The 25,844-nt window shown below is 39.5% G+C and overlaps 1 protein-coding gene across 4 annotated transcripts; it reads left to right on the top strand.

Annotated features, from left to right (window-relative positions):
* The first annotated feature begins 1,698 nt into the window (after positions 1 to 1,698).
* Positions 1,699 to 18,806, top strand: C9orf72 (C9orf72-SMCR8 complex subunit). Of its 4 annotated transcripts, none has more exons than XM_035309325.1 (11): positions 1,699 to 1,755; positions 2,677 to 3,162; positions 6,095 to 6,154; positions 7,179 to 7,274; positions 7,934 to 7,998; positions 10,118 to 10,190; positions 13,325 to 13,441; positions 14,144 to 14,379; positions 14,887 to 14,944; positions 15,550 to 15,659; positions 15,737 to 18,806. In XM_035309325.1, the coding sequence occupies exons 2-11, from the start codon at positions 2,719 to 2,721 to the stop codon at positions 15,921 to 15,923; spliced, it is 1,446 nt and encodes a 481-aa protein (XP_035165216.1). In that variant the 5' UTR covers positions 1,699 to 1,755; positions 2,677 to 2,718; the 3' UTR covers positions 15,924 to 18,806. The 4 variants fall into 4 exon arrangements, with proteins under 4 accessions (XP_035165216.1, XP_035165220.1, XP_035165218.1 ...); XM_035309327.1 differs by having other exon boundaries at positions 1,714 to 1,765; XM_035309328.1 differs by having other exon boundaries at positions 1,730 to 1,760.
* Positions 18,807 to 25,844: the final 7,038 nt, after the last annotated feature.

Here is a 25,844-nt window from a genome sequence, read left to right on the forward strand (position 1 = left end):
AAAAAAAAAAAAAAAAAAAAAAAAAAAACAAGTTAATATTGCTAAAAGAGACAGAAATTTTGCACTGCCAGTAACAGCATTCAGATGCTCATCTATTACTTCAGAAGATAAGATCTGTACTTCATGCTAGTATTTTTTTGCATATAATATGGTGATTTGCTTTCATACCTAGAATTCTTAAAGCAGTTCCTAATGGGAAATCAATGTGTTAATATCAAGTGCCTAATGCAAGGCTCCATGGCATTTAGTGACAAAATAAAGATAAACCCTGCTCTCCATCCCTGAAGCCCACTTTTCCTACATCATTACTTACCTAATATCAATGCACCTTTCATACCATAGAGTTTATGGCCTACGAGAGGTTTTATTTTCACTGTTGAAATGTATAGTAAGTATTTTTTAAGCTGCATGGATTACTAGCACTTGAATGGGCTGCCCTGGGAAATGGCAGTCTCCATCCCTGAAGGTATTTAAAAGACATGTGGACATGGCACTAAGGGATCTTATAGTGATGGGACTTGGTAGACTTCATGATCTTGAGACAGGGAACAAGGGAAAGAAGGTTGATTTTGCAGGTTTTAGCTAACACAGGGAGTATGTTGTATATCAACCATAAGGACAGAACTGAGGCAGGGATTATGAGGATGGGACAACCCTAAAAGATAAGGGAAGAAAAGACTTCATACACACAGATAATAGAAACTGTCAAAGAAAAGAAGGATCAGAAGTTTAGCAGCAAGGAAGGCTTCTGGCCTTCATCAAAAGACCACCAGAGTATGCCAGACAACCACCTGAGGACTCTAGCACTCATGTGAACAGCGTTAGAAACATATGTTAATGATTATTCGGGTACCTAAGAAATATGCAAGAGACTTACAGGAAAGTGAGATGAATATGTATATATGCCATTAATATAGGCACCCTGGCAATAACCTTTGGTGTGTGTGTTAGGCAAAGCAATCCCCCACCTGGTGCTGTAATGAAGAATACCTGCTTAATAATGTTACTTAAACAATCCCCCACCTGGTGCTGTAATGAAGAATACCTGCTTAATAATGTTACTTACTGAGTTTTCTCTGCATCCATCTTGAAGGTCTTTTTGAACCTAAACGAGTCTGTGATTGTATGGTTTACATTTAGGCAACAAGCAAGTGGTGAAATTCCATCGATTTTGATGCCTAGTTTTTGACTGCAGCAAGTATCAGTAATTTCTAAAAGTTTTTCGTTCTGCTGTTTCTCTGTGCTCGTTCAATCATAGAGGTTTTGGGTGGTGGTTTAGTTTTGAAACAACCTAAAGTAAAGGTACTTGCTATGTACCTGTAAAACTAAATGAAGCCTGAAACAGTGCACTTTCACTGTCTTGCATACAGATTATTTGGTCTCTAACCTGTCACTTCCTATTTTAAGCTTAAAAGCCTCTCCATGAAACAGTGTAGTTAGCACAAGCCTGCTTCCCCATTTACATGCACCTGGGGCTTCCTTCTAAAGCAGCACCTTCTCCCTTGGTTTTTATACCACACATGGGGCTTATTTTTTTGTTTGTTTATTTATTTTGGAGCAGGTGACAGCGCTCTACCACAGAGAACCCTCGGCCCTCCCCGCGGCTGTGGGGAACGACACTACTGAACTCCGCCTGCCGACCTCTCGCCGCCATCTTGTCGCCGCAGCGCCACCATTTCGTCGCGCCGCACGGGGGTGGCACGGGGCGGTGACGCGCATGCGCGGCGCGGCAGAGGCCGGTTGGCGGCCGCGCAGGTGAGGTGAGGCGGGCCCGCAGGCGGGTGGGAGTCAGACAGGCGGCGGGGACGGCAGCACGTTGCGGCGTGGGAGCGGCTTTGGGCGAGTTAAGGAGCTGGGCGCTGGGTCCTGGTGGTGTGGGTCCTGTCACAAAAGCAAAGCCATTGCCTGGGCGGTGTGAAGGCAGTCCCTGTGGTGGGCTAACCTCGTTCTGTCGGGCCTGAGGGTGTCCGCCGTGAGGTGCGGCTGGGCGGGCTCTATGGGATATCTAAAAAGTGAAGGGGAAAAAGTTAAATTTTGGGGCAGCGGCAGCAGCAGAGCCCGGCGGGCTGAAACCGTGAGGCGCCTGCTGCCGGCCCTCAGAGCTCCTTGGTTCTGGCAGGCACTCGTCACGGGCTGAGCGTGTTCGTTAGGCTCCTTCCTAGTCAGCACACCTTCCTGGTGTATTTATTCTGCAAGCCCTTTAAGTGGGGAAGCGGCGCAGGGTTGTTAGCAGCTGCAAGGGCACACGTCCAGGAGGCAGTGCCAGAGGAGTGCGAGGCATTTTCCATCAATACACACTGCTCAGTGCTCGAGGGCTCGTCTGGTGTCCCAGCCATCAGTGTGCCACCCGTAGGTAAAGGTCCCAGCCACCTGTAGGTGAAGTTAGTGTTTACCAGACATCAGTCTTCTTACAGCGTTTGAATGATTGTGTCTGTTCGTCATACTTGTGCAGTGAGTAAAGGGCACCCAAGGTCTGACACTGACAGTTGTCGTGCATGCTACATTGCTGTGTGGATGGCATTTGTATGAATTTCCTTTGCGAATGTAGTATACAATGAAATCTCATATGTGAAAGTCAGAGCTGTCTCTTTAAAGTCTTATTTGGAAACACAACAAAAAGTGGTCATAATGAGTAGTGCTCTAATTATTTTTTTCTCTAAAACCTTTGTTTTTTAGGTAATGTAAGCATTTCAGTGATATGCAAGAGAGGAAGCAGTCATGTCAGCTCTTTGTCCGCCACCATCTCCTGCAGTTGCTAAAACAGAGATCACTTTGAATGGCGAGTCACCTTTATTAGCTGCCACTTTTGCTTACTGGGACAATATTCTTGGCCCCCGAGTGCGGCATATCTGGGCCCCAAAGACAGACCAGGTACTTCTTAGTGATGGTGAAATAACTTTCCTTGCTAACCACACCCTGAACGGAGAAATACTTCGGAATGCAGAAAGTGGTGCAATAGATGTGAAGTTCTTCGTCTTGGCAGAAAAAAGGGTTATAATTGTGTCTTTAATCTTTGATGGAAACTGGAATGGAGACAGAAGCACATACGGACTGTCAATCATACTTCCACAAAGCGAGCTTGGCTTCTACCTACCTCTTCACAGAGTGTGCGTGGATAGGTTAACACATATTATAAGGAAAGGAAGAATATGGATGCATAAGGTAGGTTTGTTGTTCATTACTAAAAACAGTTGTCTAACCAAGAATTAAGGTTTTGTGACACCTGTTGTGTTGACACAAGAACTCGGAGGAGGCTGACCTCTCTACAAGGACAGGATTTTGAAGTTAGAAAGTTATCCATATGTCACCAAATTTGAGGCTGGGGTTTTTAGCCACATGATTTGCCCTGAGAATATTATGTAAGTGTATACCAGGCTATTTAGTTAAATTAATTATTTAGTTTAATCCTGTACATTTTTTTGCCTTTCTGAATTTGATTTAGGTCATTGCTTTTAACTATATTAATTACTGTGTTTAGGCAAGGTAGAATTGTAAATTTATTGCTTCAATTTGCTTATTTATTTATTTATTTATTTTGCTATTGAGATCCAAAACAGGAACTGATGGAATTAATGTTGTCATCCCATATGTTGTAGTCCCTTTTTATTTATCAAAAAAGGGTATCATCAAACAGTTTGGCAGGTGTTAAATTGCATTAAACTGATGGGAGAACCAAGAAAATGTAGCTACTTCAGTCGAAATAATGCTACTTTTGAATCTGAAAAATGGAAAAAATACTAAAATTTTTGAAGAGTTTCAACTCTTACTTTTGAGTACCTTATGGGTATTTCCTTATGAAAAGGAAATTATGTTTTTGTTTGTTTGTTTTAAAAAAATAGCATTCTAATAATAAAAAAATCTCAGTTGTCTTCATGGAGTACAACTTGTCATACAGCAATACATTGCATGTCAGCTGTAATATGTGTGGTGATGGATGGTTGTCTGATAATGTTTTTCTTCTTCTTCTGTTTTGAGACCTCTAGTCAACATATTTTAAACTTCCGTTTTAAGTGTTCTAATCTAATTAAGATTCCAAAAATAAGAAACTGACATAAATTTTGCATTGTCATTTCCTTTTTGTTACACTTAACAGTGTCCATTGTTTTCTGATATATTTCCTGATGATGACTGACAGTGTCTTCTTTCATGTTTGCTCTTGATAATGTAGGGGTTATTTTTGGAGTAAAGATAGGACATAAAATCTTCATTTTCAATAGAGTAGAAAGAAATATTACTTTCCTAATTCCTAAAATAAATTGTTCACTGGATGTTAGTACTTTTGACACAAGTGAATGCTATCTCATGCTCTTGATTACATTGCTTCTCTGTCATTTAGTGTTTTCTCTACTGATGTCTTATGTGAATGGTCAAATAAGAATTGTCTGTTATTGTTAAGTACTGTATGTCTTGACATTGACCCCTATCAATCAGTTTCTGTAGTAAAAATGGCCCTCCAGTGGCTTTGAGAACGACAAAATGTTTTCTTCTAGTTCCCTCTGAAATTAGTCATGAAGTTCTTAAATCTTTTTCAGATGATCTTGAAGTAGCTAGGTCAACTAAATCAGCCACAACTCAAGATTCTAAAAGAGACATTTATTGTCTTGTCTTTTTTTATTATTATTTTTCTTCTTTGGAGGAAGATGAAAAGGGTGCCTGCATATAACTGCACATCTGCAGGCTTACCTAGAAGACGCTAAACTGCATTAAAAGTGTAAATTAAAATTTAGGCATGAGTTGTAGAATTACAATATTGAATGAAAACAGGCCCAAATACTATAGTTTCTTGTTTGAGGCAGTTCAGCAGCTATGGCTACAACAGCATACAAAAGGTTGAAATACTATATGAGAGGAACTATGAATCTGCTGTGGCATTTCTATTGGGTGTTGTGATTATCAGCTGTCACAATTTATGTTCAGAGAGAAGAAACCTTCTGAACTCAAGGACTAGGAGAAACAAGGAACAGTGCTGAGACTGGCAAAGACAAGCAACTCCAATCAAGTCTTCTATGTGAGATTAGAAACCCCATATATTTACCTAAATCTATGGTCTGGATGTTTGTCTAATAATTTGTAGCAGTTGTATTTCTAAAAAGAAGTGGCTTATGTCATTTGTTGAGCCTGGTCTTCATGAAGACTGACTTCTTTCAAAGCAAAAGATCTTCATTATTGAGTATGTCTTACTGAAGTCAAAGATCAAGGTGCCCCAAAGGAATAATCTGCCAGGTTCCAGTGTTATTTTTCACTGATGCTTCCTTAAGGCGGTCAGACAAGTTTTACATCTGTTTTAGGGCAATTTACTGTAGGTTGCTACCTATTCATCTGCTCAAAAAACATCGTGTGAACTCTTTTCCTACTTGAGGTTGATCAACTTCAAGCAATTCAGCCACAACCGTTAAGAAGGCAACACCTACTTAGTATATAGCAAAAGCTATCATTATTTGTCTGCATCTTTGATTTTTTTACATACTGTATTGATTGTTCAGTGATTAAGGCTCAGCTTCTGATCAGTCTGTTTTGAGAACTTTGTAGGGTCTTTTGTGCAATGTTTTGTGTAGTTTGAGGTTTCACGTCTCCAGTACTTGTTTACATACAAAACAATGTTTTGAAGACTTGTCATTGTCTCAAGATGTGAGAAAAAAATGGTGAACACCTACCCTCCCCAGATATAATTTTCCTCATTTTTTTTTTCTCTGGTTGCATCAGGAATCATCAGTCTGTACCTTACCCATTTGAAACAGAAATCTATAAAGTGAAGTTCTGCACCATAGTCTCATCATATGGCATTTTCTTGGTCTGTAACGAAGAAAATGTTATTCTTTTGTCATTGCCATCACACCCTCCTTTTCCTGCCACTCCTGCCCAAGCATGTGAGAGATTTGATGGGGTGTTGATTTGTTCTCAGGGAGCATTGATCTGTTTAAAATGAAATCGCTTCACCAATATCAGCTCAGTAAAAGAAAAAAGACTTGAACATCGAAATTTGAATCTGAGAAGCATGACTCATCAGGGAAGAAATTTTTCCATATGACTGTTGTGTGCATACATACATAAACAAGTGCCAGAGCTTTTATATTTAACTGGTTCTCTTGCTCAGGAGAGGCAAGAACGTTTCCAGAAGATTGTCTTGGAAGGCACGGAGAGAATGGAGGATCAGGTAAGACCATCTGGTTGATGCGTATGGCCCACCACCACAAAACTGTTTGGATCTGATGACTGTAGAAGTTGGTGCTGCTTCTTATTCTTGGGATCCAGGAAGATACTTTGGACTGGCTGGTGACCTGACATGCACAGGAGACAAACTTTCTGAAGATAGAATGATGGAAGCTGTGAACAAATTGAAGGAAAATATATTTCATCACTTTGTGGGAGAAGTGGAAATCTATGAAGAATATTACCTTTCAGAAAAGGGAATTCATTTACTTGAACTTGAAGCTCTGTAAAGGTAGTAGCTTCCTAGATTTATGCTCTCCTCCTGTCAAGGGTAGTCTTTTACTAGGCTGTTTTACAGAGACATACAGAGTCTGTCATGTTGGAATGTGGTGGCAGACTTAATGCATAAGGTTGTGAAAAGGCTTTGATTTCTGAAACTGTAAATACGAAATTGTGGTTTTGGTTTTCTTGTGAAAAGATGAAATTAGATAAATCAGAAAAATAATTTCACATGTTAATAAATAATAGCCTGTTTTTGTTTTCCTGTCATCAAAATGTCAGATTTTGGATCTATGAATGTTTTTCCTGTCATCAAAATGTCAGATTTTGGATCTATGAATGTTTTAAGAGTAATAATATGTAATACAATATGATCAGATTATCTCATTCCAAATACGTCTTGTGTGGGAAGATCAAACTGATTGGGAAAACTAGCATAGGACCCTGAAAATATATTTTAGACATGATGTTGAAAAGTGAAATGCATGTTTCCAGTTCATCGTCAGTGATGAGCAAAACCAAAGAAGTCTGTGTATCAGCTGACACCCACAACCACATTTTAAAATCAAATTACATGCAAAACATCTTTAACTTCCAATTGTTTCAAAGATGTTTTTGTATGTTAGAGGTTGGACCAGATGACCTTAGAGGTCTTTTCCAACCTAAATGATTCTATAATTCGATATTACTACAAGTTTGTTATTAGTGATCGCTTATACTGCGTTTCAAGCATTTTATTTATTGCACAGGGCCAGAGCATCATTCCAATGCTGACAGGAGAAGTCATTCCTGTAATGGAGCTCCTTTCATCTATGAAATCACACAGTGTTCCAGAAGAAATAGATGTAAGTCCCTATGTTTTTTAGCATTCTGAATAAGGGAAAGACACTGCCAATCTAATTTGCTACTCTCTTTGGCAGGAAAAAAAAAAAAAAAAAAACACGGTTGTCATAAATTCCTATATCCTTCTGCTGTTTTGCATCAAGTTCTCCTAAATGCTGTAGGGAATGCTGTAACAGTTTTAGTTTGGTAAATGCTAACAGTACTAGCAGTATTTTTTATGGTTAGCACTTAGCAAAATTGACTGCCTGGGGTGACATGCTTCCTAAGAGCCATGTGGAAAGGCTATTTGATGAAAAGCAAATGGGGAGGTAGATGGCTTTAATGCTGGTATCTGTTCCAGTGTGGTTTAGTGTTATCATGAAAAAAGTAGGAATGGTTTCACATGGACTAGGTTAAAGTATTCTGGACAAAACTTTAAGAAAAAACACTGGGAGGAATCTTACTGTCGTTGGTGGGGAAAAATAATAATTGAGTGACTTTATTATTTTCAGAATGCTTTGGGTAAGTCAGAAGGTCTTTTAAGGTTGGTCTTTCCTGGCAGTCTTCCAATGTACCTTAAATAGATCCCAAACAGTTCCCACCTATCAGAAAACAAAATCATTTAATTCTAAGTTGCTCTAGATCATTTTCTAACATTTGCTTATGTTTATTTGCATTTCAGATAAGTGACACAGTGCTAAATGATGATGACATTGGAGATAGTTGTCATGAAGGATTTCTTCTAAAGTATGAATTTCTCTTTTGAGTTATGCTGTAGTAAAACTGATTAAACTTGTGTGTGTGCATGGATGTATCTGTATGTGCATGTTCACATGCATTATATTAGTTTTCTTCGGGGGGGGTTGGGGGGGGGTCTTGTAAATTAATATGTGTTTGATTTCTACAGCATTTCTTAGCCAAAAATCTCAAGAAGTTATTTTCTTAAAAGAATGGTTCTGCGCTAGTAGCTGCAGCTGTTTGACTGTGTTGTCAGTCATTTGCTTGAAAATAGAATTCCTATCAAATACAATTTTTTGTTTGACCCTTTGTCTATGAAGTTCTAAGTCAAAGTCGTATGTCTTTTGAATTAACCAAAACACTGAGTCATGTCTAATGCATTAATTACGAATAAAAGTATTAACGGCATGGCATGTGGAGTGCCTGTTATTAAATTAGCCTTTTTTTTTTTTTTTCCCATTTTTGATGCATAACTGGAAATAGCTGCACCTCAGAGCAACTTGGTCTCTTCATATAGAAAAGTATATTTCATAAGTTTTAACCGGTGTTGTGTTTCAGAACATCTCCTATATAACAGCACTTAGGTTGTAGTCTATTTAAACAGCATCACATTCTCTTTCAGCACTACTCAAATTCATGTGTTAAATTAACTAATTCTTCACAATAATGTTTTATTCAGCTTTCTAGAGAATTTAGGATTTCTTCAGGTTTTCAGTCTTATAAGACAATCTTTCAGAAAAAATGAAGTGAGTACTATGGAATGAGTTATTGTAAATAACTAGAGCTATTGATTGATGAGCTGTTCTCACAGTGGTGAGCTGTTCTCATAATAGATGTAGATTTTTGGGGTGTGTAATAGACTGCAGGGATAACAAAGGGTGTCAGTTTTCTCTTTGTGCTACTACTTCTTCATGGAAATTTTGTCCAGACAAGGAAAGAATAACCTCTCTGTTTGTGTGAAGGGTTGAATTGTGTGCTTTTTAGAGGGAAGCAAAGCTTGTCAGCTCATCTAGGCTCAGATTTCGAGTCTTGAATGTAGTGTTGGAATGGATTTCGGTCATTGGATAGAAATTGAATTAAGCAAAATGAACTGCCATTTTAACAATACCAACTTGTAAAATAAACTCATAGTTTCTTAGTAACTTCTAAATGAAACAAAACTTTTGGTTTTGCTCCAAAGGAAGAATTCAAGTGGCCTTAAATCCAACTTAAAAATAAAATCGGTAAGATAAATAGTAACGAGTCCAGTATAAAACCCATCTCCAGGACTTCAGAAACTGAGTCTAGCTGTTACAGTCCATACGAGTTAGAAGTGTTTATTAGAACTGGTTAATCACCTTACAAGGCATCCTTCAGTAAGATAACATAATTATACTTCCATATATCGATAGGTATTGGAGACAACTATCTAATAGTATCTTGACTTCTTGAAACTGTGGGCCAGTTATGAGTTTGAGAAGGTGGGGTGTAAGGGAGGGTGGGGAAAGGAACCAGAAAATAAGTTTGCTAAGGATAAGTCAATAGTTGCCATGGTTAGTCCAGGCATACTTACTGCACCGTCCAAACTTAAAATAAACTAAATCATGTCTTTGCTGATGGCAGCTCATGAGACAAGATCACCCAACTCCCAGCTTTCCTGGCTGTATTCCAAGGGACTCGAGTTTATGAAGCACTCTTACCCTTGTAGTTGCCAAATTTGCACAGTTTACCTGCCGGGTCTCCTAAAACTAGCTTCTGATCCAGAGTTGTGTCAAAAAAAATGAGGACAGGTCATCCATCTTTCAAGATGCTTTCAGATCATTTGTTATTAATATTTCTTCCATTGCTTTAGATGATTTTTTTTATATTTATTCTGTAATACAGCTTATATTGATTCTGTAATACAGTTAGTAGTAATTTTTATTCGCACTGTAAGTGGTATTTGGAGGTTCTGTCTGGCAGTCTTTCTATTCACCAAACTGAAGATATTGCTGAACTTTGGATTTCAGCAGTACCTATGTATGTTTGTGAGGGCTGCAGTATAGCAGTAGTATAACTTGCAGCCCTTAATTCTTACTGTAAAGATGATAATGGTTTTATTTGAAAAGTCTGATTAAATTTATTAACTTGTGTTTGTTTTTACTTGCAGTGCAATTAGTTCACATCTGCAGACCTGTGGTTGTTCTGTAGTTGTAGGAAGCAGTGCAGAAAAAATTAATAAGGTAATACAGTTCTTAATAAATGAAACTTAAATGCTGATTATAAGTAGTGTTAGTGTGTTACTTTGAAAAAAATATATATATAAACATGCTTCAAGTTGAAGAAGGAGAGGATATTGTCTACTTATCTTTTGTTGATTGCTCTAGCAGTTGATAATTCTGCCAGAAAATTGCTTTAACAGTTGTATTCTGAAAACTATAAGTAAACCAGTTAATTTAATTTAATTGATACTGTTATAAATAAGTTCTAATTGAGTCTGAGTTTCTAAAGTAAGTTTTGCTAGCTAAAATGTACTATCTGAACAGATTACAGCTGACTTGCCCAGTTCAGCTATGTCAGAGGGCATTGTCTGTCTAAGAAACGAGGATCTGCATAATTTTGCTTGTGCTGGAGAGTAAGTGTACTTCTGCCTCTTCATGGATCCTCAAAGCTGTTGGGTCTGTAATCATACACACACGTCGAAACAGGCAAACCTACTGGAATCTTGAACCATTACCACCAATTCCAACATTTTTGACTTTATATTTGTGTTTGTATTAACTCTTCATCTTCAGCCTGTTTAAAACTTAACTGGTAAACAGTTGTTTACTTTAACTGGTAGATATTAGGTTAGGTTCAACTCAGGTTTCCAGAAGAACCAGAGAGGCAAAATACAGATATAAACACCTAAAATCGAGTACTGTAACAAAATAAATAAAACTAGCTCAGTGTGTAAGCAAACTTGGTGGAGCACATGCGGAATTTATCAGTAGGGATGATACTTAGGAGCCTTCAGGTCTAGATACAAAAAAACAGTATTAGCTGTACCTCTTAATGGAGAAAAGCAGAATGTATATATCTTTGAATGGTCTATGTGAGGGGAAAAAGGTCACTTTTGGAATCAGTAATTTCAGAACAGGAAAGTAATTATATTTTTGTGATAATCATAATTTTTGCCATGCTGTTTTTCTTTTTGCCAATCATCAAATACTAAATTTGAACTGATGTGAAATTATAACCTGCTCTGCTTTTTCTCTACCTTTTTTGTGTGTAAATGGAGAGTTTCTTGATGCTTATTTTAAGCTGAGAATATGAAGGAAAAATCAAATGAAGAAATAAATGCTCCTTATTCAGAGTTCTCCAAGTACTTTTTGTACGTGTTTTTTGATTATACCGAACTGGCTTCAGTTAAATTGAAAGCAATTCTTGGAAGAGATACACTTGTATTTACTTTCCATTGAAATATATCTTAAAGTATATTTCTTTGTAGCATTCTGCAATGTATTGACATTTTGTTCAGAAATATTTGCCTTTGACTTACATTTGATTAGGCTGTTACTCCATCCCTTCTAATAAAAGTGCTGGTTAGTTTTCAGTTAGGATATTCAGAGACAAATCATTGAAGAAGTTATTTTCTTAGAAAATGTATTTCACTAAATCAATTGCCTCTCTGTGTTCACAGTTGAGTCCTTTAATAAACGTCATTGATTCAGAATATCCCTGCAACTGGGAATGAAAAGAAGGATTTTAAAAAAATGTGCAATCCTACAGCTTTTAGGTATTAGGCACCACTGCACTTAATGAGTATACCAGTACTGCTGTGAGGGTAAGGTTCTTTGTAGTTATGTAGCATGATAAGTTTTCAGTTTACACTGGGGCCTCTGGACAATGCAGTAACAATAGTTCCCCATTTTAAGACCATGACAAAGCTCCTACTGCAGTGCACGTGGTGAAGCAGTAAATTTAGGTAACTTCATTTTTTGATAGGAAATCTTTTTGCATGTCTTTTCTGTCTTTTAATAGTGTAGGGATAGTCATTTAGTAAGACTGAAACCTTCCTTTGGGAAAAAAATAATTATTGAAGTTGATGCTTTTTTGATATATGTGTTTATTGCTTGCTTTAGTGTCAAATAGAATTAACAGTGAGCCTGTATAATATATATTCATTATATAATATATACAATTATATAATGTATATTTTATAGTATTCAGGGTTCTCTGCTGCAGTGAAACATACCTTCATGTAAAAAGATTCAGAAAATGTAAGGCATCTTCAGTAAACCAATGTTTTAAAATATGTTCATCATGATGCTTTACAAGAATCTGGAGAAAGAATGCATTGTTTTGTGTGGTTTTGGCAGTAGTGTTCAAGCACCTCTGATCCAATAAGTGATAAATGCGGGTGCTTATTTAAAATAACTACGAGCAACAAAGGAACCTGAGAAAAGAAAAATCTCAGTCCTCAGGTGAAGTCATCTAACCGTAGTTAATACACATAATTTTAGTGATGTAAAATTTGCACATTACTAAGTTATGTGCAAACATATTATTAAGCATAATAATTAATAAAAGGGCTTAGGTGTCTAAATGGTAATGAGTGTGTGTAACAATGTATTGATAAGCTGACTACTTAAAAAAGCAGTCTAGAAGAATGTGAGTCTCAAGATCTGTTCTGGACAAATTTATTTAAAATTGCATGGACTCTTATCAGCACTGTGGCCATTGTGTTATGGAGCTATGTTTTGAAGTAATTCATTTCTTTATTAGTATACCTTATCTTTCCTTAAAGTTAAAAAAAAAAAAAAAAAAAAAAAACTACTGCAGGCAAAAAATCAGTCAGAACATGTATGCTTGACTATGAGACAGGAATATATGTTTGCATTTGGAGATAACTTGCCTGCAGCATAGAAGCTTAAAATTATAAAGTACCTTTGTTGCTTCTAATTGAGAGTTTGAGCAAATTGGTGAGGAAAGAAGCATGGATGCTTATTTATAAAAGCCTCATTGGAGATATTTATAAAAGCCTCATTGGAGACAATAGCTGACATTTCAATATGGAATGAGAGGCTTAAGTGGCTAGGAAATTAATCACAGTAACTTAACGTTTATGTAATATGAAGAGGCATCAAAAGGCAGAAGTTTTTTGTTCTACATAGTTGTCTAAAAAATGTTGCCAAAAAATTTAGCCTTTCCTCTTCATTTGACAAGAAGTTGGACTTGCATGGCTTACATCTAAATTATTTAAGCATGTCACTATTCTCTGATGTTATTTAAATTATGTTTTTTCTAATAAGCAGGATGAAGTCATAAATTGCATTTGAAGATCAGTTAATTCCTTAGATTTTCTTGTTTTTTGAACCTGTTCTTTTTAATGCAGATTGTGAGAACATTATGTCTGTTTCTTACACCATCAGAACGGAAGTGTTCCAGACTCTGTAGAAATGAGTCTTCTTTCAAATATGAGTCAGGGCTTTTTGTTCAAGGCTTACTCAAAGTAAGTACACTTAGTAAAATTCTGTTCTGTTTTTAAGAACATTCTTCAGTATGCGTGGATGTGTGCACATATGATAAGTGTAATTGCATTCATGTTTGAAGAAATTATGTGTTCACTTGAGTTCTTGGTGCTAGAGCTGGCTTATGACTCTCTGCATGTTAAAATCCTAAGCCAGTCTTTTCTCCGACCCAGAAATATCTTGTGTTGAGTATTGGTCAGAATTATTCCTATACTTAATACAATAATAATCTTTTGCCTTCTTGGGGCTAGAATTCAAGAAGGCATTCGGTTTCTGTGTTACATCAAAAAAAAAAAAAAAAAAGAACAGTCCATCAGTCCTACAGTTCTACAGTTTCCAAGTTTATTAAAAGTGATGTAGCAATTAGTGAAGGTAAATAGAAAAGTAATACTTCTTGCTCTAATTAGCAGTCTAAACTTGACAGATAAATATCATAGTTTAATGTTAATGGGTTCAAGAACCAGATGATGGCAATTGAGTACACAGTACTCAATACCTTTTTTCACCATTATGTTAATGGAATCATGCAGTATTGAGGACATTTGGCTGGCTACAGCCATGATTTCTTTCAAACAAAATATGTCTACACAAATGGGATTTAAAATGTAGGCATGATGTTTTCCTATTGTTTTGTTCCAATTTTAAGTAACTAGAACAGTTTTGTTTTGTTTTGACTAAAACAGGATGCAACAGGAAGCTTTGTGTTGCCCTTCCGTCAAGTAATGTATGCTCCATATCCCACAACACATATAGATGTAGATGTCAATACAGTGAAGCAGATGCCCCCATGTCATGAGCACATCTATAACCAGCGACGGTATATGAGGTCTGAACTGACAGCATTTTGGAGAGCTAATTCAGATGAAGAAATGTCTCAAGATCCTATTATCCACACAGATGAGAGTTTCACACCTGATTTGTATGTACTTCCCTCCCAAGTGTTTTAAAGTTACTGGATTTGAGACAAAGGAATAAGGTGTAAAGCATGCTTTCTAATACAAAAAGTACTGGAGACTTGTTTTGTTTTTATTTGTAAGAAGCTTCTTCAGCTCTGGTGCTTGTATTTGTTCTGCAGAATTCATGAGTTCCCTTAGTGGTTTTGTTGCATTAAGTGTTACTGAAGTTCAGTGATACTTCTGACAATGTTACAGTAATTTTGTTGCCTGTTTTAAATAGCATTCCAGAGCCAAGTGTACTTGGCAAGTCTCAGTGGCTTTTTTGGGTTTAATGCATTTCTCCTGAAAGTTTTGCTTAGAAGTTCTGTATTAACTTTAAGTAACAGGATTATAATTAGCTCAAATTTTGAATGCACTTTCAATTTCTGCCACACTGTAAAAAGCAATAGTATTATGTGCACAACTGCTGGGCATTGCTATCTCTTCATGTCATCACCTCACATTTGTTTGCTTTTTATTTTTTTATTTAGAAATGTTTTTCAGGATATCCTGCATCAAGATACATTAGTAAAAGCCTTTCTGGATCAGGTAATAATTGCTTTTTCAGAAAGAACAAGAGCTAGAGAACAGTATTTTGAGCTAAGTAACAGGTAATTTGATCTATAATAATCAAAGTAACAAGAATAGATACTTTGGTGTGGTACCTCTTTCATACAAGTGCTGTGATTCTTTTCTGCATAGCTAGAGAAGGCATCAAGAACTGACCATTTAAAATGTCAGTCTCATAACAAAAATGATTTAAGAAATGCTTAAGTGTCATTTGTAATAATGTAGTACTGAAACTACTTATATATGAAAAACAGTGCATATTTTGTATTACTATATAAGAGTGTCTACAATTACAGTATTGAATAAGCTGCCTGAGTTCTATTTCAGATCATTTTTAAAAGGAAAATAGTACTTTATCCAAATAAAATTGAAAAAAAAAAAGGTAAGTTTAATATGTTGCATCTGAGCAGCAAGAAAACTAAGAAGGAATCTTGAGTATGCCTACAAATCTGCTCCTAATATGCTTGCTTTGCTATAATTAGGAACATGTTACATGTGTATGCAATACTTCTTTATATTCCACATTCTTAAAATGATTCTTGAATTTCCGTGTCTAGCTGATTTTCTCATATAATTTTCAACAGATCTTTCATCTGAAACCTGGCTTGTCTCTGAGGAGTACATTCCTTGCACAATTTCTACTAGTCCTTCACAGAAAAGCTTTAGCCTTAATAAAATACATAGAGGATGACACGTAAGTGAACAGATAATATAAAGCAGGCTTTGAGAAACTTGTTCTTTTTTACAAACCCTCTTTCTATTTTCTTTCAGGCAAAAAGGAAAAAAACCTTTTAAGTCTCTTCGTAGCTTAAAGATTGATCTTGACTTAACAGCAGAGGGCGATCTTAACATAATAATGGCTTTGGCTGAGAAGATTAAACCGGGTCTACATTCTTTCATCTTTGGGAGGCCATTCTACACTAGTGTGCAGGAACGTGATATGCTAATGACGTTTTAAAGCTCTTCACTGTTAATGTGTAATATCGCAGCATTGCATGGCACTAAAAGAAATCTCTGTGTGAACTTGTGATAATCATTGACCTGATTTAGAGTGGATCAGTAGGAATCAAGTAACACTACCATCTGTCTGAAGCAGGAGAGGGTCGTGTCAGAGGGAATATCAGCATAGCTAGGAAAGCATGATTTTAATGAATCCATCTCTTCTGTGTGCTTTTTTCAACAGTAAAAGTAAACATTACCAGAAGTACCTTTGCCATATGGGCTCACCTAGGTAAATTTGAACATGTTGTGCTGTATGATAAAGGAAGGCACCTTTTATCTTCTTTCCCCTCAGATTTCCTTGAAGTGTGTGTCTGTTTCTCCCAATACTGCTCTGTCGGTAAAGAAAACAATAAGCATGTCCTCTCTAATCAGGGAGGTCAGGGGATAGGAGCTTTTCCAGAATTTCAGAGAGTACTTAGTATTTACTACATTTAGTATTTGTTCTTATACACATGGTACAATTCTGAAATATGCCTTCCTTTATCTCAATTTAAAACACTACTGGCTCCATTTGCAGCATTTATAGGTGTGGGGATTCTTTGTTTATTTGTGGGTTTATGTTTTTTTGTTGTTGTTGTTTTTAAATGTACTACACAGTGTTCTAGTGGGCTAACTGTTGGCTATTAGCAGCATAAATAGCAGTATTCTGCACATGGGAACTGGGTCATTATTTAAGTTGCTTCATGCATGTAAATGCCAACCGGGGTACGCTGTCACACATTGTTGGCCATCCTGCGCTTAAGTATTCAGTGATCCAGCATAATTGAGTTCTTTGAAAATACAAAGCAGAAAACCTGCGTCATTCAGCACCAATTGTCTGTCTTTGTGTCTAAATTGCTTCTGCTTTGTCTTTTGTCAGTTAGAATAAGGTTCAGATTAAAGTATTAGACCTTTCCAAAGAACACCAAGCTGGTAGCCAAGCTAAAAGATAAAAATAATTATTTTTACATTGCTGTTATTATATTTACTAATCCTTAATTCAGAGAGCAGCACAGTTATGAAGTAGTATGATTATCATTTTACTAAGTGAAATGAAGTCAGTAGTGTCAGTCTTCTTAGTTCATAGTTAGCACATGTTCTACTTCTCTTTACTACATGAAAACAAAAAAATAGGGAAGTACAGAAAGTTATCTCTTTGTATGCCTCAACCTTTCTTTCTCAGTATCTTAAAGAGAGGTGCAGTGTCAAGTTAACCAGGCCTATTTTTTTTTGACAGTTCTGGCACATTTGTTCTATCTAAATCAGTGATACATCTGCACTGCATGATATTATATTTCTTTTTAGACAGAGGCAGGAATATATTTGTTTCATGTTTTAGTGTAACCTTATAACTCTATATTCCTTGTAGAGGAGATACACTTGTGATTTGAAAAGCTGCTGTTGCCTATTGCTTAAATTGTTCATAGCACTTCCTCATGAACAGGTTTCTGTTCTCAAAATAGCTTTTCAACATCTTCTTCATGCATAAGAGTTAAAAACTTGAACGCAAAACTTCCTAATATGTCCAATACTCAGTTCTTAAAAGGAACGCCTTCTTTTTTTTTTTTTTTTTTTTTTGCTTTTTTTTTTTTTGCTTTACATGTATGTTGGGGTCCTGCAATGTGAGGTCAGCGCTTTGTCCAAAGAACTTGTCAGGCATACAATGACATAAGTTACTTGTGCTGAAATTATTTTTGTTTTACTGACATCATCCTTTCGTTTTGCATTTTTAGTCAATTTATCCATCAGAATCAGCCTGATTGCTAAGTTTTACTCTCATGTCTAAGATTGTGAAAAAAAAAATAATGTAATAAACACTTCTCAAACTTCTAATGTAGAAATTGTGTTTGAGGTCTAAACAGCTTTAACTGTACAGCTGAAATAGCTTCATAGGAATTGCAAACTTAACACTGACACTACTAACAATAAAGCTCTGTTTACAGAATGTGCTGTCACTTTGGAATGATTAAAAGCTGGAAACTTCATTGCTACCTTTGTAGCACAACTGTCACAAGTGCAAAATGTATAGTGAAGTAAGTATTAAATGCATCTGCATGTTGTGTTGTAAATCTTCCTCAGGAAACAAAAAAAAGTAATAAAATTCATGAGATTTTTTTTTTTATTTTAATTTCTGCTGATTTTTTTCATAGAATTTCTATGTGTTACAGGATTGTGATCCTTTATCCTTTCAAATAAAGAAGAAATGTTCTTCCTTCTTGTTATATTAAAAATGTCTGTATTTGGGGATGGTGAGTCTTAGAATGTCAGTGGTGGACAACCACGTTACTAACACTGTGTCTGATTGTATTTATTTCAAAATCGCAGTTTTCTAAAAGTCTCCCAACTTTGTTCTTTTATTTCTGTCAAGGACTCATTCATTTCCAGATGTGACTTTCTAGGTCTCTGTGCTTAAATAAGAATCTAGCCTCTACTTCTGAGAATTTAGAAGTGTTTTAGTTCACTTCTTTCTAGCAATCAGCGAATACTTTTCTTCAGAGTTCTGATTCCTTACAGCCTAAGGAATATAGTAACTGTGTTTCTTCCAGTTGGATTTGGAAAGGAATAGTGTTACAGAGCATTTTTAGCAGCGTATTTTCTCTGATCCTGATTCCTGGTATTTGCAAACTTACAAAGTTAGCACAGGAAGATATCATTTGATGCTTACCTGGAATGTCTGTTTCTCAGGACTGCAGAGGACTTCTCCAATCTGTATAAATATGTCATAAAGAGAAATGAAAGTGGTCCAAAATATGAGGGCTGTCTCATAAAAACATGATGCTTAATGTGTAATCAGAGTTGGTTCATCGGACTGTACCTTGTCCTTTCTTCAACAATAAAGAGAAAGAAAATGAAAATAAAACTAATATGTAGAGTGGCTTTTTGCACCTGGTAGAGCATTGATGTGTAGTTTACGTTTGTCCTGGCATACTGTTAAGCTGTAATTGTTACGCCTCCTACTTGGACAAGACACCTAGGAAATTCCCTGGCTGGCTGTCCTTCTTTTCCAGGCTGTCCATGTGATACTTGTTTTAAAGGAAGTAATTCTCCTGTCAAAGCTGGGCTGTTTGTATGAATGTCCAGAGTTTTCAAACACAGAAGACCTCAGTTAAACTTCAGAAGTATGATGAAAATGGGACATAATCCTAATAATGACCACCAAGTAAGTTTGACTTCAGTTTAAACTAAAGTAATTGAGCAACCATGCAAGGAACTTCGAATCTTCAATTACAATGAAGAGCTGCTTTTCAAATCAAAAGATAAGTGGAAGGAGAAATTTCTAGGAACTTTCTTTTTGTAAGGAAAACCAGCATGGAATGACAACTGCTAATTGTTTCCATCTCTTAGACGTTGCCATATTTTTTTCATGGAGATGGAGGCAGGTTCCTGACAGCTGCAAAACTGCCACTTTTTCTGGGAAGTTGCAGGTTGGTCAGTTTTGCTTGAGTGGCTGGGAAAGTCATGGCCATTGTCCTCTTGGAGCAGCTGTCTGGCCACATGGGGGACAGGAATGTGATGGGAAAAAGTTAGTGTGGCTTGATCAAGAGTGAGTCACAGCCCATCTTGTTTCTGTGATAAAATGACTGGATTCACAGGCACGTGGAGAACAGGATGTCACTTATGTTGACTCCAGCAAATTGTCAACACTCCCAGTGTCCTCATGCGCAAGCTAGGTGATAGGGCCTGTGGTGGGTGTCCTAGTGGTTGGGTAAATACTCCCAGTTGGGCAGTCGGGTCCTGAGGGGGTGGCTATGGGGAGGCTTCTGCCTGGAGATTGGTGCCCTGTGGGGTCCTGCAGGGCGTCCCCAGGGTATGTCCTTTTAATCAACCCTATGCTTGACCTGGGGCGAAAGCCACAGGCCTTGTGCAGGGAGCAAGCAGGGCCAGAGAGGCTGGAGAGAGGGGAAAGCTTTTTCCCCATGTGGAGAGTAGGGTGCAGCAAGGTGGTGTCATCTCCCTGGAGGGTCTCCAGACCTCGTGGGATAAAGGCCTGACCCTGGGCTGAGCCTGCTCTGGACACAGATGGGCCAGACTGGAGTCCTCCTGAGGCCCCTGCAGGTCCCAATTGTCCCATGGTGCTGCAGCCCAACAGACAGGCTGCAGTCACTGCTGCTTAGATTCAAAGAATGATTGAGGTGGGCAGTAGCCACTGGAGGCTGATGGGTTTGACCCTCTGCTCAAACCAGAACAACTTCCATCAAAGCTTTTTGTGGCATCACCTCCTCGGTTTTGAGTATTTCCTGGGGTGCCTGTGAAAGCAGGGGCTGTATAAACCCCATCAGAAGCACAGTATCCACAGGGTCTAACACACATTACAGTTAATAAGCAGCATACCCAATTGATTGAAGCACGGGGGCTGATCAGGACTTGGTGCAGAAAGAGCCACCTGCAGCAAAAGACCAAAGATTTTTAAGACAGAGGAACAGACACGCAAGCAAGGGTAATCAGATAAAGTCATGAAAGAGGTTTTAGGCTGAGCAAGTTTCAAAGTAAAAGCTTGATGCTGTGAAACTGTGATACCTCAAAGGCAAATGTCTGAAGCTTCATCCCTAACACGCATCTAATAAGCCCAAATGTTTGAGAACGGCAACAGCCAAAAGCTCATTTGTGAAATACAGAGTTCAATGCCAGTTTCTCTTCCATTTAGAAAATTCTGTCTCATAGTAAGAGAGAGCGTCTTGTCCAACTTGTGTTAAATATAGCTAAGGGTTGCCAGGCTTTTTATTTTCAGTAGAAGCAGAAATACAGGAAATTACAGGTCAGGGAATACTGAAATTTAGTACTGCAGACTGTGCATACAATAATACAGTATTTCTGCCAAAATTTCAGTAGTATAGCTGAGCAATGAGCTGTGTTTTCAGCCTTCCACACTCATCCACAGAGATGTGTAGGAGAGATCGCCCTCCCTGAGATGCCTATCTGTTTTCTGTCTACCTATTTACCAGAGGTTAATCCTGCATCACGCTGAGCTCTGCTGGCATTCCCTGGCCTGTCTCTGCAACAGCAGTATTTGGAAATAATTTTGGATAACCTAGATTCCAGAGGAGAGACTTTCTGTTTTTTGGGGGATTTTTGTTGTTGTTGTTGGTGGTGGTGGTGGTGGTGGTGGTTTGTTTGTTTTTCTTTTTGTTTTTGATCCAAGGGCGGCTGTACAGACAAGCCACATGGAGTATGCAGGGCCTGGGCAATAAGTAATGACTAATAAACTCCATACAGTTTTTTGGCAGAGAACTGGGCACTGGCAGGCTGAGGAAAATTTTGGGTTCAGTCTTCTGTTAGCACTGTTACTGCCAGAGTTCGACATTTCCCCTGCAGGTTGGAGACTTTAGACGTAACTGATGCAAACTGATGAAGATGTTTGCTAATTAACGATCACACAAGAAGGAAATTGGTGGAGCAGCAGAGCTGCCAATGATCTGGGCAACCAGATACACCAGCTTGCAAGTGTGTTACAATGCAGAGCATTGGGCTGGATTACGAAGCTGCCAGTCATGGATTTGAAGCCCAGTCAGATGTAAGCACATACTCACACTTGAATTACACCTCTGTAGGTGTGGAGGTGCACGTATCTTTCCTCCCTCACCACCTCTGACAGCAGGCTGCCCAAGGAGGGTCTAAGGTGACCCTGTGGCAGCTCCATACCACCGCTGCCTGGGGCTGCATGTCCTCTGCTGTAGGATCTCCCTTCTCTTTTCTCTGCCTGGCTTTACACCATATGCCCTTTTCTTTTTCTTATTTTGAGCTGACTTCTTTTTACCACCCTCGCACCTTCCTTCCACCTCCAAGCTCCTCCCAGCAGGAGCCCCTGTTGCTTTACTCCATTGGTTCCAGTTTTGCTACATCTGGACCCAAATTTGGTATTTCTGATTCTGGCAATATTGGCCTTATCAATAGCTGCCCCTTGGCATGAGTGGCTCCACAGCCCAGCTTCCCCCAGCGTTGTTCAGCTCAGCCTGGTTGGATTCTGTTTTACCTTATTAAATTCCCAGACACAACGATCTTACTTCAACCTCGATTCCCCTGCCTGTCTCCTTCAGTTCTCACCACACACACTGAAGGTTTACACACCAGGGCAGGGGAGAAACTCAAAGGTTCCACTCCTGTGGCAGCACAGCCCTTCCACCATCCCTCGGTTCCCCCTTGCTCGCAGAAGTCCAGCTGAATTTCTGAGTGTTTTTACAGTAGTTGAAGCCCGTATGAAAGGAGCATCTGGCTGGGCTGTATTTACAGCTATCTGTACCTCAGGCAAAATTTTCATGTGAGTATAAAACATAAATAAAATGCAAGCTATAAAAATGACAAGAAGGTAATAAAGCATTCCAGTTGACTCTCTGATAGTGCACTTCAGGGACAAAATGCCCATCCAAAAATGTAGTGAATAGACGCCACAATATTTCAGAAGGGCTGTTTTCAAACCAATTGCCCAGTTTGCATTCCCATGTGCTCATATTTCAATAGATTCTTTTGTCCATTTGTGGGCCAACGTACTGCTCTGTCACATGTGGAAAGAAATGTTTTTCTGTCTGGTCTTATGGATGTGATGACACCAAGATCTCTTTAATTAGACTCAGATAAATGCCAGCTTATAAAAGTGCTTACTATAGGGAAAGGGAGACAAAGCTACAGAACTAGTTTTACACATTAGTGTCAAAGTATAATGGTATTATTGTTATTATTATTATTATTGTTTTTGTTTTTGTTGTTATTGTTACTGGGTTTTGTTACTCTAGAGTGTTTACACATAAAGAGCTGTGCAGTGCTCTGAGCAGATGGTTGTGTTGGTGGAATCTCCATTATGCATTCCTTCACTCTGTGTGTCTGTTCTGCCTTCTCCACTGTTTATTTTATTTGAGGTTGCAGCTTCACAGACTGGATACCAAAGTGCCTTTCATTTTGCTCAGAATTCTCATTTTTCAGTCCCATTGTTTTTGTTAATTTCTGGTGCTTAGTAAAGACAGACACTACAAAACCAATGGACTGGGACAGAAGCCAAAAGTTCTGTATGTTGGATTAAGCAAAGCCCTTCTACAAAAGATAATATTTGGGAGCTGCAGCAATTTTGAGGTTAGCTTTGGGCTGCCAAGAGCTACCGGCATGCTGTTGAAGTCATGGGCTGAAATTAGAGAGCAACCTGCATTGGCTCAGCAGCTCCATGAGGGGCTGAGAGGTCTTCCTATGCAAGGGGGAGATTGTGCTGTTGCCTTGCAGCAGTTTATATGGGTAAGAATTAAATATTTCTCACGAGGCCATTTGCTTGAAACCCAAAGAACCTGATTGTTCAGAGGCTGAAAATGTTTTTGCTTTCAAACCCAAACAGCACGGCTTCTTTCCTGAAACACAACCCAGCATTATTCTCCTGTGCAATGAAAGATCAATTATTCAGGCTGTGAAAGGGAGGCTTCAGACAAGGTGGGTACCAGCGGTCACCATGCCGTCCCCGTCCCTGGTGGGCTCACAGAGACCTCCTGTCCTCCGCGGCAGCTGCTGCCAAGCAGCTCTGATTCAGCGAGGGCAGCCCCTGACCAAGACCAGCATGAGCAGCCGCTGGGGTTTCAAGCACCCTCTGTGTGCCGAGGGAATGCACAAAATATTTTGAGGAAGGAGCTGGGAGGAACAGCACAATGGCACAGCATGAGCAGACTGCCTGGTTATAGCTGTGCTGAAAGGGCAGCACTCATTCCAGCACAGGAAAAAAAAAAAAAAAAAAAAAAAAAAAAATGTTTGGGTGGTAGGAGGAGGACTTTGAGTAGCTAGGCACGAAAATCTTCCTGAGGGGGAAGGTACAAAACAACCCAGCAGTGGAGGTCAGGGGAACTGAGCCAAAGCCTTCTTGGAAGAGGAGAACCAAGAGCAAAAGTTTGTTATTGAGTCAGAGCCGCAAGGAGCATCGGGGTGCCCTGGGGAGTTGAGCTTTGGTCAATCCCATACACTGACTGCTCATGAGTGGCCGGAGTGCATTGTCCGACTCAGCCCAAAGGGTTGCAGTCTGTTTAATTCTGTCCTTTAGTGAACCAACCACAGCGAGGAGGTATGGATGACCAGATGAACCATCTCAGGGAGTGCTCATGGTCTGGAGTGAAACACTGCTGATCTTGCTCCCTCTGACCAGTCACAAGCATGCAGAATCACAGAATCACAGAATTTTCTAGGTTGGAAGAGACCTCAAGATCATCAAGTCCAACCTCTGACCTAACACTAACAGTCCCCACTAAACCGTATCCCTAAGCTCTACATCTAAACGTCTTTTAAAGACCTCCAGGGATGGTGACTCCACCACTTCCCTGGGCAACCCGTTCCAATGTCTAACAACCCTTTCGGTAAAGAAGTTCTTCCTAACATCCAACCTAAAACTCCCCTGGCACAACTTAAGCCCATTCCCCCTCGTCCTGTCACCAGGCACATGGGAGAACTGACCAACCCCCACCTCGCTACAGCCTCCCTTGAGGTACCTGTAGAGAGCGATAAGGTCACCCCTGAGCCTCCTTTTCTCCAGGCTGAACAAGCCCAGCTCCCTCAGCCGCTCCTCGTAAGACTTGTTCTCCAGGCCCCTCACCAGCTTCGTAGCCCTTCTCTGGATTCGCTCAAGCACCTCCATGTCCTTCTTGTAGCGAGGGGCCCAAAACTGAACACAGTACTCGAGGTGCAGCCTCACCAGAGCCAAGTACAGGAGGATGATCACCTCCCTAGCCCTGCTGGCCACGCTGTTTCTTATACAGGCCAGGATGCTGTTGGCCTTCTTGGCCACCTGAGCACACTGCTGGCTCATATTCAGCCGACTATCAACCATCACTCCCAGGTCCTTCTCTGCCTGGCAACTCTCCAACCACTCATCTCCCAGCCTGTAGCTCTGCTTGGGGTTATTGCGCCCCAGGTGCAGGACCCGGCACTTGGCCTTGTTGAACTTCATGCAGTTGACCTCGGCCCATCGGTCCAGCCTCTCCAGATCCTCCTGCAGAGCCTTCCTACCCTCAAGCAGATCGACACACGCACCTAACTTGGTGTCATCTGCAAACTTACTGAGGGTGCACTCAATGCCCTCGTCCAGATCATTGATGAAGATGATAAAGAGGACCGGCCCCAGCACCGAGCCCTGGGGAACGCCACTAGTGACCGGCCTCCAACTGGATTTGACTCCATTTACCACGACTCTTTGGGCCCGGCTATCCAGCCAGTTTCTAACCCAACAAAGCGTGCGCCAGTCCAAGCCAAGAGCAGCCAGTTTCTTGAGGAGAATGCTGTGGGAAACGGTGTCAAAAGCCTTGCTGAAGTCAAGGTAGACCACATCCACAGCCTTTCCCTCATCCACCCAGCGCGTCACTTTGTCATAGAAGGAGATCAGGTTCGTCAAGCAGGACCTGCCCTTCATAAACCCATGCTGACTGGGCCTGATTGCCTGCTTGCCCTGCAAGTGCTGCGTGATGACTCTCAAGATAATCTGCTCCATGAGCTTCCCTGGCACTGAGGTCAAACTGACAGGCCTGTAGTTTCCTGGGTCAGTCCTCCGGCCCTTCTTGTAGATGGGTGTCACATTTGCTAGCTGCCAGTCAACTGGGACCTCCCCCGATAGCCAGGACTGTTGATAAATGATGGAAAGTGGCTTGGCCAGCACCTCTGCCAGTTCTCTCAGTACCCTCGGGTGGATCCCATCCGGCCCCATCGACTTGTGCACATCCAAGTGCCATACCAGGTCACCAACCATTGCTTCATGGATAGTGAGGGCCACATCTCTCTCCCCATCCCCTTCCACCAGTTCAGGGTACTGGGTATCCAGAGAACAATCGGTATTGCCATTAAAGACTGAGGCGAAGAAGGCATTAAGCACCTCCACCTTTTCCTCATCTCTTGTAACTAAGTTTCCCCCCGCATCCAGTAAAGGATGGAGATTCTCCTTAGTCCTCCT

This window comes from Oxyura jamaicensis, chromosome Z (assembly GCF_011077185.1).
Source record: "Oxyura jamaicensis isolate SHBP4307 breed ruddy duck chromosome Z, BPBGC_Ojam_1.0, whole genome shotgun sequence".
NCBI lineage: Eukaryota > Metazoa > Chordata > Aves > Anseriformes > Anatidae > Oxyura > Oxyura jamaicensis.